At 37.2% G+C, this 15,436-nt stretch overlaps 1 protein-coding gene across 2 annotated transcripts in view; it reads right to left on the bottom strand.

The window, feature by feature from the left end:
* Positions 1-968: 968 nt before the first annotated feature.
* LOC121430801 (kelch-like protein 38) overlaps positions 969-15,436 on the bottom strand; it is a 35,093-nt gene continuing 20,625 nt past the window's right edge. For both annotated transcript variants that reach the window (XM_041628208.1, XM_041628209.1), the window contains 4 exons: positions 4,697-5,810; positions 3,564-3,731; positions 2,117-3,121; positions 969-1,459 (listed from right to left, as the gene is read on the bottom strand). In XM_041628208.1, coding sequence (XP_041484142.1) covers positions 1,130-1,459; positions 2,117-3,121; positions 3,564-3,731; positions 4,697-5,767 — 2,574 coding nt within the window. In that variant the 5' untranslated portion in view covers positions 5,768-5,810 and the 3' untranslated portion in view covers positions 969-1,129. The remainder of the gene's footprint in view (positions 1,460-2,116; positions 3,122-3,563; positions 3,732-4,696; positions 5,811-15,436) is intronic.

The raw sequence follows: 15,436 nt of genomic DNA, 5'->3' as shown, positions 1-15,436 counted from the left end.
TTCCAGGAGACAAGTGGTTAAGGTGTGTACATGTATGTCAGTCACAGAACCATTCTAGACGGGATTAGCATGCCCTTGAAATGGACAAAATCCAACATTTGTAGCATTTGCCAAACTAAGCTAATTAAGATTCACAAGCATTGTTAATTGTTCAAAAGATGTAAACAAATACAAAATACGAAGTTCCTTCAAACTTTTTGTGACATTTCTGCCAAACTGATGATGAACAGTTGACAATACTTATGAAACACTTCCCAGGTTTCAAGGTTGACGGGTCCAGGATTTTGTCATTTTTGAAAATGTGAACATCCTTAAATGTTGTTAGCATGCCCATGAAAGTGCAAGTTAACATGATAAAGCTCTTTATGAGCCTCTAAGTGTCAGATGTTCACTTTCCTAGAAGGTTGTTCATCTCTACAGCCCACACCTGATGTCAAATTGATTTAAAATACATGTACCTACCATCTTTTAAAACACTTGCCCGGATTGAGAGTGAAAAGAACATAACATAGATTTGTTTTTTTAAACTGATTTGAATAAAAAGATATCCTAAAACAAGCATAACACTGATTTTTTTCAAGGGTAGATGTAAATTAGTTTTATTTCACAAAACAATAACTTCTTACTTCATATAAATTTCAGCATTATGCTTGATTGATTCATCATCTTTTATTCAAATAAACTTTTTCTTGGAGAGCACTTCCCCTTTAAGGGCAAATCTATAAAAAAAACTTGACCTTTTCGTACATCCAACCCTATTTCCACATCTCTTCATAAACTATTGAAGCCATGGCGAAATTAGCAGTATTATATATTTTTATTTTCATAAGCATAAAGCATAGATGAATCGGTTCAGGAAGATCCTGCATATATATATATATATGTAAGGGTCCCGTTACATAAATACTTGTTATGATAACAAATGCACAAGTTCTATAACAAGTTTACTATCAGCCGATCAAATTGAATGATTTCAGTAGCTTTTAACTGTTTTCTTTTTGTTGCAAATTTGTTATTATAAACAGTTTTATGAAACTGGCCCCAAATGTACGAACTGTATGGAATTGCCCCATTACAAATTGAGATGCCCTCTTGTGTCTGTATCTCTAAATTCCTTGCCATTCTTCCTTCATCTACCATGATGGAATCCAGTCTTTGGTACCCAGCTCAGGAGCGACTTAGGAAGGCCTATGTACTTCTTGATGGTCACACATCCGTGATAGGTCAAGGCTCTAGGCATCGGCCCAAGGACGGTCCACTCATTGGTCTGGGGGTCAAACTGCTCTACACTGTTGGTCGAGATGGTCAAGGCATCGTCTTCGTCCCCTACCGTCCACTGACCACCGATGACATCGATCTTCTTGTTGGTGACAGTCATGGAGTATAGATCCCTGGCGTGGCCATCGGCATGCTGCATCTCAGCTATAGTATTCACTTCTCCTTTATGTGGACTGTACACCTGGTTTCAAATAATGAAGATGAAAAGATTGGGAAATAATCTAGCAGTGGAAAAGTAATTATTCACCATTGACAATCCCCACCCCATCATACAATCACTTAATTGACGAATGAAATCCATTTAGAAAAATATTTTCATATTAAATTAAAATGCCCATAGTAAACAAGCACAGCTGGAAATATGTATTTATACTGAACTGGATAAAAAAATTAATACCTCTGCAAATAAGCTTCACACAAGAGGGCAAGAGGTGTTAATCAGCTCAGATCATTACTGCTTATCAATACCTGTATTATTTGACATTCTCCCCATTTACTATGAGTGGCGTTTGGCATTTTCATTGCAATCCTTGCGATTATATTAAAATATAAAATAATTTTTTCTAAGTCTCAAACAGATGATGATTGAGATTTGCTGACTGCGATACATCAAGCATATCCCACAAACCAAAATGTTTAAAGATAAATTCTAGTTTTGGTAACGATCTCAAAATGACTTTTGACAGAATCTGATATAATGACCACCCAAGATCCTCGATTATATTCTGACAATTAAGCCTGGTTTTACAGACTTTCTCTTGAAATCAGTGTTTACTGCAACTACTGGCATTTTTCTTTAACAGGTTTTATAAACTTTATCATTCTGCCTCTAGATTACCTGTACTTTGTACTCAGTTCTTCCTCCCACAAGATAAATCTTGCTCTTCAGAGTGGCTCCAACCCTCGGTTCACAAGGCAAAGATAGGTCTCTAATGACTGTCCAACAACTCTTATCCACATGAAAGCATTGTACCAGAATGTCATTAGTGTCTTCCATGTGACCTCCGATGACGTAAAGACGTCGACTGTGAGCGGTCACGACTGGATCAACGACTCCATAGGTAAGAGACTCAGTCTGCTTCCATTGGTTTGATCGTCGACTGTATCTTTCCACCTCATGGAGTGGTTCGTTGGAGGAGTCTAGGCGGCCACCAACCGCATATATTCTTTCTTGGACAATACCAAGGCCATGGCAGAGTCTGGGAATAACGAGCCCATTGCATTGTGACCATTCGTTGAATAGTGAGTTATACCTCCAAGTGTCTCCGGTAATTACCTTTGCTTCGTTACGACCACCTATTACATATACATCATTGTTGTGAGCAACTACGCGGTATTCGGTAGTGTTCCCTGGATAGGGCGCAAGCGGGTACCACTTGCGCCTGACGCTATCATAGTAGCAAGTGTCCCTGATCCAGGCCTGTTGCTTGTTGCGTCCACCAATGACAAACGTCACATCGGAGAATGCCCTTCTTGGTTTCATGCGAGGATCTCCACTGCTCCTGCCTTCACGGATGATTTGCTGCATCTCCATAGCCTCAAGGATCAGGAACTGGCAACCTTCATTGTCCCGTATCAGAGGTGCAGTCTTGATCTTGTCACGGAGCATGTCAGGAGGGATGTATGGGAGACGGATGCACATGAGCATGTCTGAAAGGTACCCGGCTCTCTCGTCTTCCTTGTACTTTACCCACTTCATCAAAGCCTCAAAGGCATCTTCTTCTGATCTCAGGTTGAGGTTGTCATCCCCTAGATAGTCCAGGACTTCCTCAGGAGACAGCTGAAGGAACTGATCCTGCTTGATCACCTCTGGGAAGCACTTCAAGGCATATTTTGTTGCAGCCTGGAAAAAGAAAAAGGGAAAAGGGGGGGGGGGGTTGAGACTCTTTCAATTCATCAGTTCAAGAAATTTGTTTTCACTTGAAAAGTTCCAATGTCAAGGCCAAAAATTGCTGATGGCAACCTCTCTCATTGAAATACAAAAACGATTTTGATCATGAAATTTTATTTGTGTTGTTGTTCTTGTTGCTTTTTTGTTGTCACTGTTGACATCGTCATCAATAACCTTGTTATTATTATTATCAATCATTATTACTAACATATTTACAATCATTACTACTATCATCATAATGAATAATGTAATAATAATGATACCAACATGCTTATATAGTGCATATCACTGCCAAATGCGTTCCTATGTGCTTCTGAAAGAGTTGATTATTGAGTTGATTATAACTACTACTACAACTACAAGTACTACTACCGTATTATTCAAATTATTATACCTTATGGAGTTGTTCACAGCTAGGGTTTTCATAGGCCGTTCGTTGTATCTCAAGGCAATTAGCAGGGTCTAACATTCCTCTCAAGTAATCACTACACTTCTGAATGGCTGAGGAGTGTTTCATCATGGAGGCTAGCTGCAATGCTTCTCTGGCATTCTCTTCAAATATCTACAGAAAAGATGAAAAAAGGGATAAATAGATACATGCATATCATAGAGAGGGAAGGAAAGAGTGAAAAGTCGAGGAGCGTTTCATCATGAATCCAAGCTGCAACGATACTATAGCATTAGAAGTATTAGACAAGAAAGATGAACAACAGAATATACCGTTATTACATATACAGGTAGTATAGACAGAGGGATGGAGAGAGAATATAGTTGAGTGTTCCTTCATTGAGGCTAGCTGCAACGCCTCTTCAAATATCTGCAGGAGAGTTTTTACAAAGAAGAGATCTATAAAACAGGGTACTGTTTCATTAAAGCACTAACAAGTTGTCTTTCTCTGACAATTACCATATTAATAGTCAGAGGCCAGTAATTTTTAGCCAATCAAATGCAAGGATTTCACTCAAATAGTCAGCACTGACAATTTAGTCAGTGCTGACAACTTTCATAAAAAACCCACCAGATTTATTTTTGTTAATATTACCAGAGGATGTTTTACAAAGAGTTAAGGGTGACTTTAAGAGTCATGCTTGAATGCCGACTAACAGGTTATCTAACAAACAGTCTTTTTAATTTGCAGCAGCAAGCAACATCTTTGCACAAATTGACCAATCGGTGATGACTTTTATATCAAACGCAACCGGGAATTTAAGTGCAAATCTAAGTCACACTGATGTCTTTGTGAAAAAGCCCACTTGCACAAGTGAAATCATATTTAATTTTCTGAGAAAATAGTATGATAAATGGAGGAGCTGCACGCATGTGACGTCACAAAGTGAAAAACTTAAAATAACACTTCTGTTAATATTGCTAATTTATTTGCAAAATCTTCACTATAAATGCTATCTTTTCGTTGTTTTCTAAAGGTTTTTTTCAAACCAATATTATGTCAGAGTGAGCTTCCCCTTTGATAATGCTTGACTGCACTGCCTAGTTCAGTTACAAGAACTTATAGGAAAATGGCATTACCTCTAAACGAGATGTGTAGGTGTAATTGACAATCATCCTAAGAACAGATGGGGTGATGTCTTCTATGGTCACCTTCCCAGACTCCTCTGTATGTAGCATCCTCTTCTCCATCACTTCATCGATGGTTGCTATGACAACCCGATGACACTTAAGTTCCTCCTTCTCAACACATAGTCTAACATCTACAAACTTGCCATCATGTCTTTGGTCATTAAGTCCGAGAAGGATTTCGTTGACGTGGTAAGGTTGTTCAAAGGTGTATTCGGTGGCAAGCTTTGCAAGGTCATTTGCTGATTCTCTCCGTCGATTGTCTTGTCTCTCAAGAAACTCCAGGCATGCCTGTTCTGATGAATGCATGTGGAACTGCCTTGATGCTGCAAGGAGCTTTGTAGCATTCTCATTGCTGATTGTGAGTTTGGCAGAGTAGATATAATCAAGTAACAACCGCACAATGAATGGCTCTACGGCATCAATGACAAGTTCATCTTTGGCAATTCGATCTCCTTCCTCCGTAACTTCATCTGCTAGATTATGGGCAAAGAATCTGCTAGTTGCAGCTAAAACTACTTTGTGACACCTAAATTGCGCATTTCCAACAAATATTTTGAAGTCTGTGAATCTATCCTCCAGACGGAATTGGTTAAGTTTGTTGAGTACTTCTGCTGCGTAGTTCGGATCATCCACTTCCTTTTGCTCTGCAACCGATGATGTGACTGTCCAAGTGCTCCCGTCTGTCTTCAAACTGTCCGCAAGGCTGAACTGGCTTCCGTAGCGACTCAAGCGATAGAAGTTCCCTGCCATAGAGAGTCTCTTGGACAAGGAGAGCGTTGACCCAGGAGTTCTTCGAATAACAAATGACAGATTGTTGATTGGGGTCATGTCCTGTCGATGGCTGTTTGGTGCAGGAGGCACCGGTGATGCCCTGATGATATCTTCGCATGATGATGGCTCTTCTTTGATCTCTGTAAATGGATGGCCCCCAGTGTCAGGAATCTCAGGGTAGAGGAAGTTTCCAATCTCGGCGGAAGGCGGCCGAGCCTTCTTCCGACGGCAGCTCTGGCAGCATCCCATCTTGTTTCCTTCACATATTACACCATACTAATCTTTAGGTCATCTGAAAAAAATAAACAAAAAACAAGTTTAATACAGGAAGTGCTGCATTATGCACACAGGTCACTATTTGTATTAATACCATTAATTGATTATTGAAACACATACCCAGTATGTATACACCAGCTATCTAGAAAGAAAGCTAAAAATGTTCTTGTGGATACAATTCTTATGGTACCACACTGTACAGGTAAATGAAGTGGGCTGGGGTGGAATGGTCTACTGTACATAGACTGCACGTACAATCTTTAGGAAATAACGAAAGGCAATATTACTCTCAGTTGTCAGTATACAAGCCTGATGCTAGCTATCATCAACATGGTGATTTTAAAAGATTTAGCATCTGGAATTCCATCTTCATGACGAGTTTAAAGCCCCTGCCAGAGTAAACCTATCCATAACGAGATTTCCAAATTGAATACATATGTGAAGACTATCTGAATTCTCCTAAATTAAAAGCAAATAAAAAGCTTTATGCTTATTACAGGATAATGCCAAATCTTTGAAAATAACAAGGGTCTGTTCACATACCAACCAAACTTACACCTAATATTTCAAATAAAATGAATGTTTGAACGTTTGAAAAAATGATACAAAGTAAGATCTACATGTCTGCAAGATGGATATTTGTACAAAATAATTTCATTTCATATAGGAATGTTAGGATTTCACTCAGTTTAGACAAATCAAATAAGTGTGCAAATACAGGATGACCTCTTTTGCAAATCATGATTCAAATTGTCATATTTAAAGCAGCTATTAATTGGAAAATAGACTTCAACACAATTTTGTGCATTCTAATGTGAAAAGAAAATCTTAACAGTACAACTAAAAATCCATAAAACAGACTGCAATATGATATCAGGAAAATCTTCCCTTTATTAGTAAGAATTATAATCAAAGTGAAGAAAATCTTGAGTGTGATTACTAGGAAAGTCAAACCTGTCTTATCAATCATCTGTCTATAGAGAAATGCTGTGTTTAGTGGCCACGAAATTCATGTTACCCGTCTATACAGGCTACCTTTCTTCTTTCCATTGGGTGGCCTTAAAACACAATTTTGACTGTATTCTCCCCTATTGGCAAATTTTATTTATGAATTGGAATAAAACCAAGCAAATCAGAGCAGGGTCCACAGAACTGAAGGAGGGGGGGGGCAGCTGAAGCCCCCCCCCCCCATTTCAGAACTGTTCTTTGGCCACTGCAAGGGTGGGGGAGAAAAATGAACATATTCATGGAATAAACATTTGAGTTCTAAAGTATGGAAGAGCCTGGTATGAACATGCCCTTGACAGTGAACTCAGTTAGCCTAATGTGTGATGTCATAGCTGCATTAAGTGAGCAGGGCATGTCATGAGCAATGATGTGATAGGTTTGACAAGGGTGTAAAGAAATACCTACATGTGACAAGTTCCTCTGACACATATCCAAACCTTGGAGGAAAGAAATATTTGGGAATGGGAGGGGGGGGGGGCATTTTCTTAAATGTGTACAGAACCTTAATGGCATATAATGTACACTGTATATTTTATTGTTGTTTTTTCTGTTGTTGGTCAATTTAGGTTTATAACAGACATTTTGGGTATTTTTGAGGAACCATTCATTGCGGCACTTAACCCTTTCATCCTTGTGAAATTTTTAAAAGAAGAATGTCTTAGGCTTGTGATTTTATTTCAACAACAAAAGTAATTTCCAACTCAAGCCCATCTCTCACCAAAACGGGAAACAATGACAAGACCTTTTGGGATTCCTTTCCAAATAAAATATTAGTATTTTCTGGGAACAATCACTGAAGAAACCTTTTTTTTTTGGGGGGGTAAGTATTATAGAATGGTGCAATAATGATCCAATGAATTTTAATCAAGTATCTCATGGCTTTCCTAATCCATGTTTTCCTTCAGAGATACTATAGAATAATGTTGTAAGTTAGAGCAATTACAAGATCGGAGTTCGGTTCGGAAGTTTTGCTCCTAAAATCGGAATCGGTTCGGATATCGGATCGGAAGATATTCAAAAACAAAAAAATACATTAAAATTTGTATGTGGCGGCGCGTGGACAAATGCGGCACGCTATACTGATGGCAGAATTTGTTTTGATCTCCGACAAAAGCGGAGGAAGAAGATGATGAGTTGTTTTGATCTCCGACATAATCGGAGGAAGGAAAATAAGATAATGACGTTCCAGCGCGCGACACTACCGCCGATCAACGATAGGCCTCTTCTCTACAACATCGTGGTGATGGCGGAGGTAATTGTAAACTCTTAAAGGTCGCATGACCTCCCGAAAAAGACGCATTATTATCCAGAGTTGTTTACCATGATATTCACCTTCTCTACAACATCATAGTGATGGCGGAGGTAATCGTAATCTCATAAAGGTCGCAGGACCTCCCGAAAAAGACGCATTATTATCAAGAGTTGTTTACCGTGATATTCACCTTCTCTACAACATCGTGAGGTAATCGTAATCTCATAAAGGTCGCATGACCTCCCGAAAAGACGCATTATTATCCAGAGTTGTTCACCATGATATTTACCTTCTCTACAACATCGTAGTGATAGCGGAGGTAATCGTAAACTCTTAGAGGACGTATAGTCAGATAGTCGTAAATATTACCGCGCATGTCAGCGTGTTCAACTAAATCTTATTTGCCTCCGCTTAAGATCAAAACATATCGTCTTTTCGTTGTTTTTCTTCCTCCATTTTTGTCGGAGATCAAAACAAATTATCACCAATTATCATTATCGTTTTGTTCTTCCCCGATTATGTCGGAGATCAAAACAAATCATAATCTTCTTCTCCACCTGCCTTTCCGCTAATATCACAGATAAAAACAAATCATAATTTTCTTCCCTTTATCTTCTTTTCCTTCCACCGCTTTTGTCTGAGATCTAAACAAATCACCAGCGCATTTTGACGGCAAACATGTCGCCACGTGTTTTTATTTTTGTCTTGTTATGTTTTGTTTTTCCGATCCGATTTTTTCCCCCACTGGTCAAAAATCGGAGTTCGAAAAATGTAGAAAAAAGGGGAAAATCGGATCGCATCGGGAAATTGGATTAAAAATCGGTTACAGCATTACTATAGAAGATACTTATAACCACACATGCCAATTCAATTTAACCTCACATTTTGACATTTTCATTGTCTCTCAGAACACATGGTCTATAAAGGAAATGAACAATCCCAATGAGTGTCATGTACTTTCATGACATTGAACCGCTATCAACAGACTCATTCAAATGAGACAGGGTGTCAATTCGCCACATCCCTGAAAAATATTTATAAGGAATTGCTTAATATTTTGGGGTTTACTGATTCAGAGTATTTTCTCCCTAATATTTGAATTGGTATTTCAACCTAAAATTCTGACTTTATCCTTCACATTTTTTAATGGTAAACTCCTAATGATATCGAGCAGACAATGCATTGAGCGCAACCACACAGGGAGGTCGCAAGAAATACTTTTCAGCTGAAGATTGATTCTTTAAGAGGATATTCCCAGCATGGCGATGAGGTAGTATTTTAATACACGGTATACACCATTAGGTAATCATCAGCATAGCACAGAGTGTTCATATTTAAATCTACATTTGAACTGGAATAAGGTTTACCACACAGGGAGGTCGCAAGAAATACTTTTCAGCTGAAGATTGATTCTTTAAGAGGATATTCCCAGCATGGCGATGAGGTAGTATTTTAATACACGGTATACACCATTAGGTAATCATCAGCATAGCACAGAGTGTTCATATTTAAATCTACATTTGAACTGGAATAAGGTTTACCTTTGACCCCCCCCCCCTCCGTCTTCCCAGACTGAGCAAAAAGAGATTAAATTCATTACCTCACAATAGTTGGTACACCAATTAAGCACATCCTTTGAATTCATAGTATCAATGGGGACTTTCCTTCAAGAGAGAAAATAGAGGAGACCAAAGAGCTATTAAAAGCCCAATTTGAGTGTTTGGTATCCCCCCAGAAAAATAGAAATATAGATAAAAATAAATAAATAAATATAAATAAAAAATAAATATGTGTAGTTTTTCTGATTCATATTACAGAACTGAAATGAAGGATACAAATTCAAAGGTGTTTCAATTTTATTATTAATCTATTACTTCACAATACTTTGTACAAAGTACAAGATATCATGTGGGTAACTGTTGCCAGCAGCAGTGAGATTAGACTACAGTGTATTTTTTTTTTCTTTTTTTCTGAATAAAACCATTACTCAAGCATGAAATGATCTGAAAATTTCAGGATATGCATGAAAATATTCTGTCTTTAGATTTCTGAGGATCCATTCATTGCTCAAAGTGAGTTTTTATACAGTATGTAGAAAGGTAATCTTGAGCATTACTGAGAGAGAGAGATAGGGCACAAGACTGCCACAGTCCAATTGCACAAATAATTACAGATGAAAAAAAAATCTACTGCCACTATTCTTTTAGTTTCAAATGTCAGACAATATATTTACTTGAGAATGATTCACATTATTGACCCTTTTACAGGGAAAGTGAATTTCCTTTTCCAAAGTAATGGTCTATTCCATTTCTGAAACACTGTCCATTTCAAACTTGATTTTAAATGGGAATTCTGTATTGTCATACAAAATGTACACAGCAAAAACACGAATTCTGTTTTGTTAAAAAAAAATGGGTTTCCATTTTGATTTACTACTTTAAACAGAAAATCCCTATACCTACAGTACATAAATGTATAGTGAGTGATTGTATTACCGACCGGCCTTGTATTACCGAACGCGCGCGCATCATATGCGTCAGAAAATAATCAAATGCGCTCAAACCCTTTGCAACTTCCTCCCAAAGGGAACTTAATAGAAAAATTATCAAAAATTATCAAAACACAATTTCGAAGTCTTTCTATCCTCAAAACAATAAAATATGGTCAAAATAGCTCATCAGTGACTTTGTTGTTTTTTCCCAACTTTTCCCATAGAAAACACACGTTCGGTATTAAATACGATACCTTTTCAAGTGACCAAAAATATTTAACTTGCAAAGAGGGGTCCGATTGGAAGCTGATGTCGTAAAAAATGAAAAACAATTTCGGCAAAATTTCTGCATGTTTATATTTTGTAGGAATGTGTGTATTTATGGTGAAAGTTTGGTGAATTTTATTGGAATAATGTTTTGATATGATCAAATTCATGAAAAGTGTTCGGTAATAATACGATCCACTACCATACCTTTTCAGAGCTATCTACATGTATGGGTTTTAGGAAAAAACAAATGTAGATCAGAGTGCCTTAATACATTACTTCTTTTTTTTAAAGTGCACACAAAGTAACCAATAATGCGCATAGTATTTCCATTTATGGAAAGCAGATAAAAGAGCATTGTACATTAAATACTTTGCTCACAGGCATAGGTACCGCGGCTGGGGATCGAACCCTGGATTTTCTATGTATAGTCAGGCGCCTTAGACCACTCGGCCACGGCACCTCCACATAGGATTTATGCTGCAAAATATTATTTTAATCAAAGGTGAACTTATAATAAACAGGATGATATACTTTGTTTGTCTGTTTAATAATGACTTTAATTTTCTCTGAAATATAACTGAGGTGTAACCAGTAGCTGACATCTACCATGTTTTGCCGTCACCACCATATCCTCAGTGAATTAATCCATTTCCTTACTGGATTTGGTCCAGATTTCAACAACGTCCGGTAGGTGCAATGTCACCTCTACATGCCCTTTAAAAAGAAAGGATCAAGAAGAGATGAGTTATTTATTATTTCCTTTAAAATAGTGCAACTGTCAAAGTTTCAAAAAATATGTTTTAAAACTTTATCCAGCATGAAGTACGTGTAAATTCTACATTCTTTTCTACAATAAAGTTGCAAATGAATTGTTTATTCATCGTGGAGTACAGTGGTCCGGTGGTTCTGACTTCTGAATTTGAAAAAGAGAGTTATCGGTCATTGGTTTAAATCTCAGTCAAAGTATTATTTCCTTCAGCAAGAAATTGATCCATATTGTGCTGCACTCAACCCAGGTGAGGTAGATGGATTGTTTCCTTACATACACCAAATGCTATTATGCAGCTGGAGTAATACTTCATGCACTACATAACCAGCACCTCATAATGCTATAAAAAAACATCAGTACCCGTTATGCCTACATCATACATGTATTTCATATAAAAGATGGCACATGTGGTACACGTGGAGCATTGTGGCCCAGTGGATTAGTCTCCGGACTTCGAAGCAGAAGGTCATGAGTTCGAATCCCAGCCATGGCGTTATTTCCTTCAGCAAGAAATTCATCCATATTGTGCTGCACTCAGCCAAGGTGAGGTTAATGGGTACCCGGTAGGATTTATTCCTTGAACGCTTTAGCGCCTATTAATATGGCAGCTCAGCTACAGCCGGGGTAATAATATGATACCAAGTATCAAAGCGCAGTTGAGTATATGCACGAACATGTAGTAACTGCCGTATATAAATGGACATACATGTATTATTATTATATTTATCACATGTGAACAGGGTATATATCATATGAAAGTGACAAGTTTCATGATCACAGTGAGATGATTTACAGGTATGCTATAAATAAAATATCTCCTTCAAGTCTAGAATGCATTCAATTCATATACAGCACAGGGAAAAACTTATCAATTTGACCTTATTTGGTAATTGAGTCTCCTTGCATTCTCAACATAGTCTAGAGATTCAGACCTTGTAAGAATGTCTACAACGAAAAAGATGCTCCTTATACCATCCAATTTTCAGCCATGAATGTTTGGCTTTACGAGTCAGATTTAAATTTCAAACACAAATTTGTGACACAAATACATGTATCTGACCAAAAATATTGTAATATTTCAATCTCAAGCTAAAAAAGTACAGTGTAGGCATACTGTACACCTTCTTATATCAAGGCAACTTTGTGGGATATCGAAGTACCAAAGTACATTGTAGGTACATGCATCATATCATTAAAGGACAAGTCCACCCCAACAAAAACTTGATTTGAATAAAAAGAGAAAAATTCAACAAACATAACACAGAAAATTTCATCAAAATCGGATGTAAAATAAGAAAGTTATGGCATTTTAAAGTTTCGCTTCATTTCACAAAAACAGTTATATGAACGAGCCAGCTACATCCAAATGAGAGAGTTGATGATGTCATTCACTCACTATTTCTTTTGTTTTTTATTGTTTGAAATATGAAATATTTTGATTTTCTTGTCATTGTCATGTGAAATGAAGTTTCATTCCTCCCTGAACACGTGGAATTCCATTATTTTAACATTTTGTGCTTCAGGCAATGAGGTCCTAATCATCAAAGTCGTAAAAATTGAAATATTGTATAATTCAAACAATAAAAAAACAAAAGAAATAGTGAGTGACGTCATCGACTCTCTCATTTGGATGTAACTGGCTCATTCATATAAATATTTTGTTGAAAATAAGCGAAACTTTGAAATGTCCTAACTTTCTTATTATTTACATCCGATTTTGATGAAATTTTCAGCATTGTGTTTGTCTGATTTTTCTCTTTTGATTTATTTTTCTGAGGTGGACTTGACCTTTAATTAGGCTTAACTGCCATTTTTGTTCACTGTAAAACTTGATTGAGGTTTGTAAATGTAGACTAGCATAGATGTCTTTTGATTGTTTATCCAGAGAATCTAAACTAGACTTGAACCCCTCTCTCCTCCAAACTTTTCGCTAGAACTCCCAATGATATCTGGGCGAGAACGAACAGGAAAACATCTGGGGAATTCATCCCTCATAACACCCTCACAGAGCCAGAGGGACACTAATCCTACATGTATGTATGTCAGTTTATAGCTTTCTGACACTAAACATTTCACCTGCAGGGGTGTATTTTGGATAATTCTAGCTTGTTTTTCAGAGTGTACATTTTGTAATATTCTTAGTATCCCTCATAGAAGCAACATACCCTTCATCAGATAAAAGCCCCATCTTAACCCTTATTAATCTAGATGTTGGCACTGCTGGCTTTTAAACACTCTGTCACATCATTCCGTGCAAGCTTTGCATGTGACCTGCGGACCTTGGGTATTTTTGCTACCCGCAGGTTGCCCGCATTGACATGTACATGTATCTTGAAGCCATCTCACACAAAGATGCGCATGCGAATCTGATTTGCAAGCGGAAAAGTTTTGAACATTCTCAAAACTCTGTTGCGGGTGAATGCCTTTAACTCACTCGCACGGCTTGCACGAAACAATGTGATAGGGCCTGTATCTATCACAACGCTTCTGAAAGCATGTGCTGATTGGGGTCTGCGTGCTGCATGAAAATCAATGGATATCAACGTTTCCAATTTAAGTTTATTGTCATTGATCTGAAAATTGTTTTGATGAAGCCTAATTAGACCTGCCATTTGAAGTCAAGTCCCATATGGTACAATTTGTATATACTATCAATTATAACCATCTTTATGTTTTACATCCCAGTTTATAATGAATGATAGAATAGATTGTAAAATATTGGCAATATACATACATGTACATGTGCATGTACAAATACCTTGTAACAACATTCTTCCAAATAAAATTGTTTTGTACTGGAATAAAAAGATAAGTCAAGCAATTTTTTTCCAAACAAAGAAGACCATAATTTGAAAAGGCATGAAATAGAGAAAATATACTTTGTGAAATCTGGTTGCCATCAAAAGTTCATATCTACTTTGGTTGCAGTTTTTTTTAAGTCCATCCAAACCATGAAACAAAGTTCAAAATAAATACCTTTTAAATTAAATATAATGCATGATGATGTAAAAGTGGTGATTTCAAGTAATAGTGCCTCATATTTCACATTATTCCTTCACACGATATGCCTACCTTTTGGAGTTGGACAGAATTATGTTACATCGAGATTTGACACACACAAAAATAGAAACAGAATGATGTACATAAAATGCAGGCATTGTACATGTAGGAAAGTAATGGCATCATTAATAAAACAAACTGACAGAAAGGCTTGGAAATGCAAATCATTGATTCTTTTCTCTATATTCCCTTCAGGCTTCCTCCTACAGTATATATGAACACAATACCCTTGTTTTCTTTGCATTTATTTAAAAAAGAATAGTGGTCATGATTGACAGTAGAAGTGCAATAAGATCAATGCAGTAGCCATTCTATGCTAATGATAATGAATTCATTCACATTCGGTGTGTGCATTGAAAGCCATTGGGATCGAGAGAGTGATGCGGGGCATGGTTATATTTAGTACATAGGAATATCAAGTAGGAGACACGAAGGAGCCTATGAAGAGGGAGAATGAGAGGTATGAGACCTGGGGACCGTTAAACACAAAGGTATTAAAGCAAACGATCCATGCTTGATTTTCATGAATCTTGATTACATTGTAGTCAATGCAATGAATCTTAAAGGTGATGATGATGATGATGACCCATATCATTTATATTGCACCATACAGATATTCTTCTATACCCCAGGAGAGCATTCTATGGAAAGATTTGTCGGTGATTTCAATTACTAATTCGCTCTTTATAAATAGCCAATCAGATGCAAAATTTTCAGTAGCTTATAACATCCGTTGGTCAAAAATCACTTGACATAACTCTTCATGAAATGCTCTGATTGGACCTGGAACAC

The sequence above is a fragment of the Lytechinus variegatus genome, chromosome 17 (genome assembly GCF_018143015.1).
Source record: "Lytechinus variegatus isolate NC3 chromosome 17, Lvar_3.0, whole genome shotgun sequence".
Classification (NCBI taxonomy): domain Eukaryota; kingdom Metazoa; phylum Echinodermata; class Echinoidea; order Temnopleuroida; family Toxopneustidae; genus Lytechinus; species Lytechinus variegatus.
Note: the sequence above shows the minus strand (reverse complement) of the source record. Positions and strands in the feature narration are given on the sequence as shown.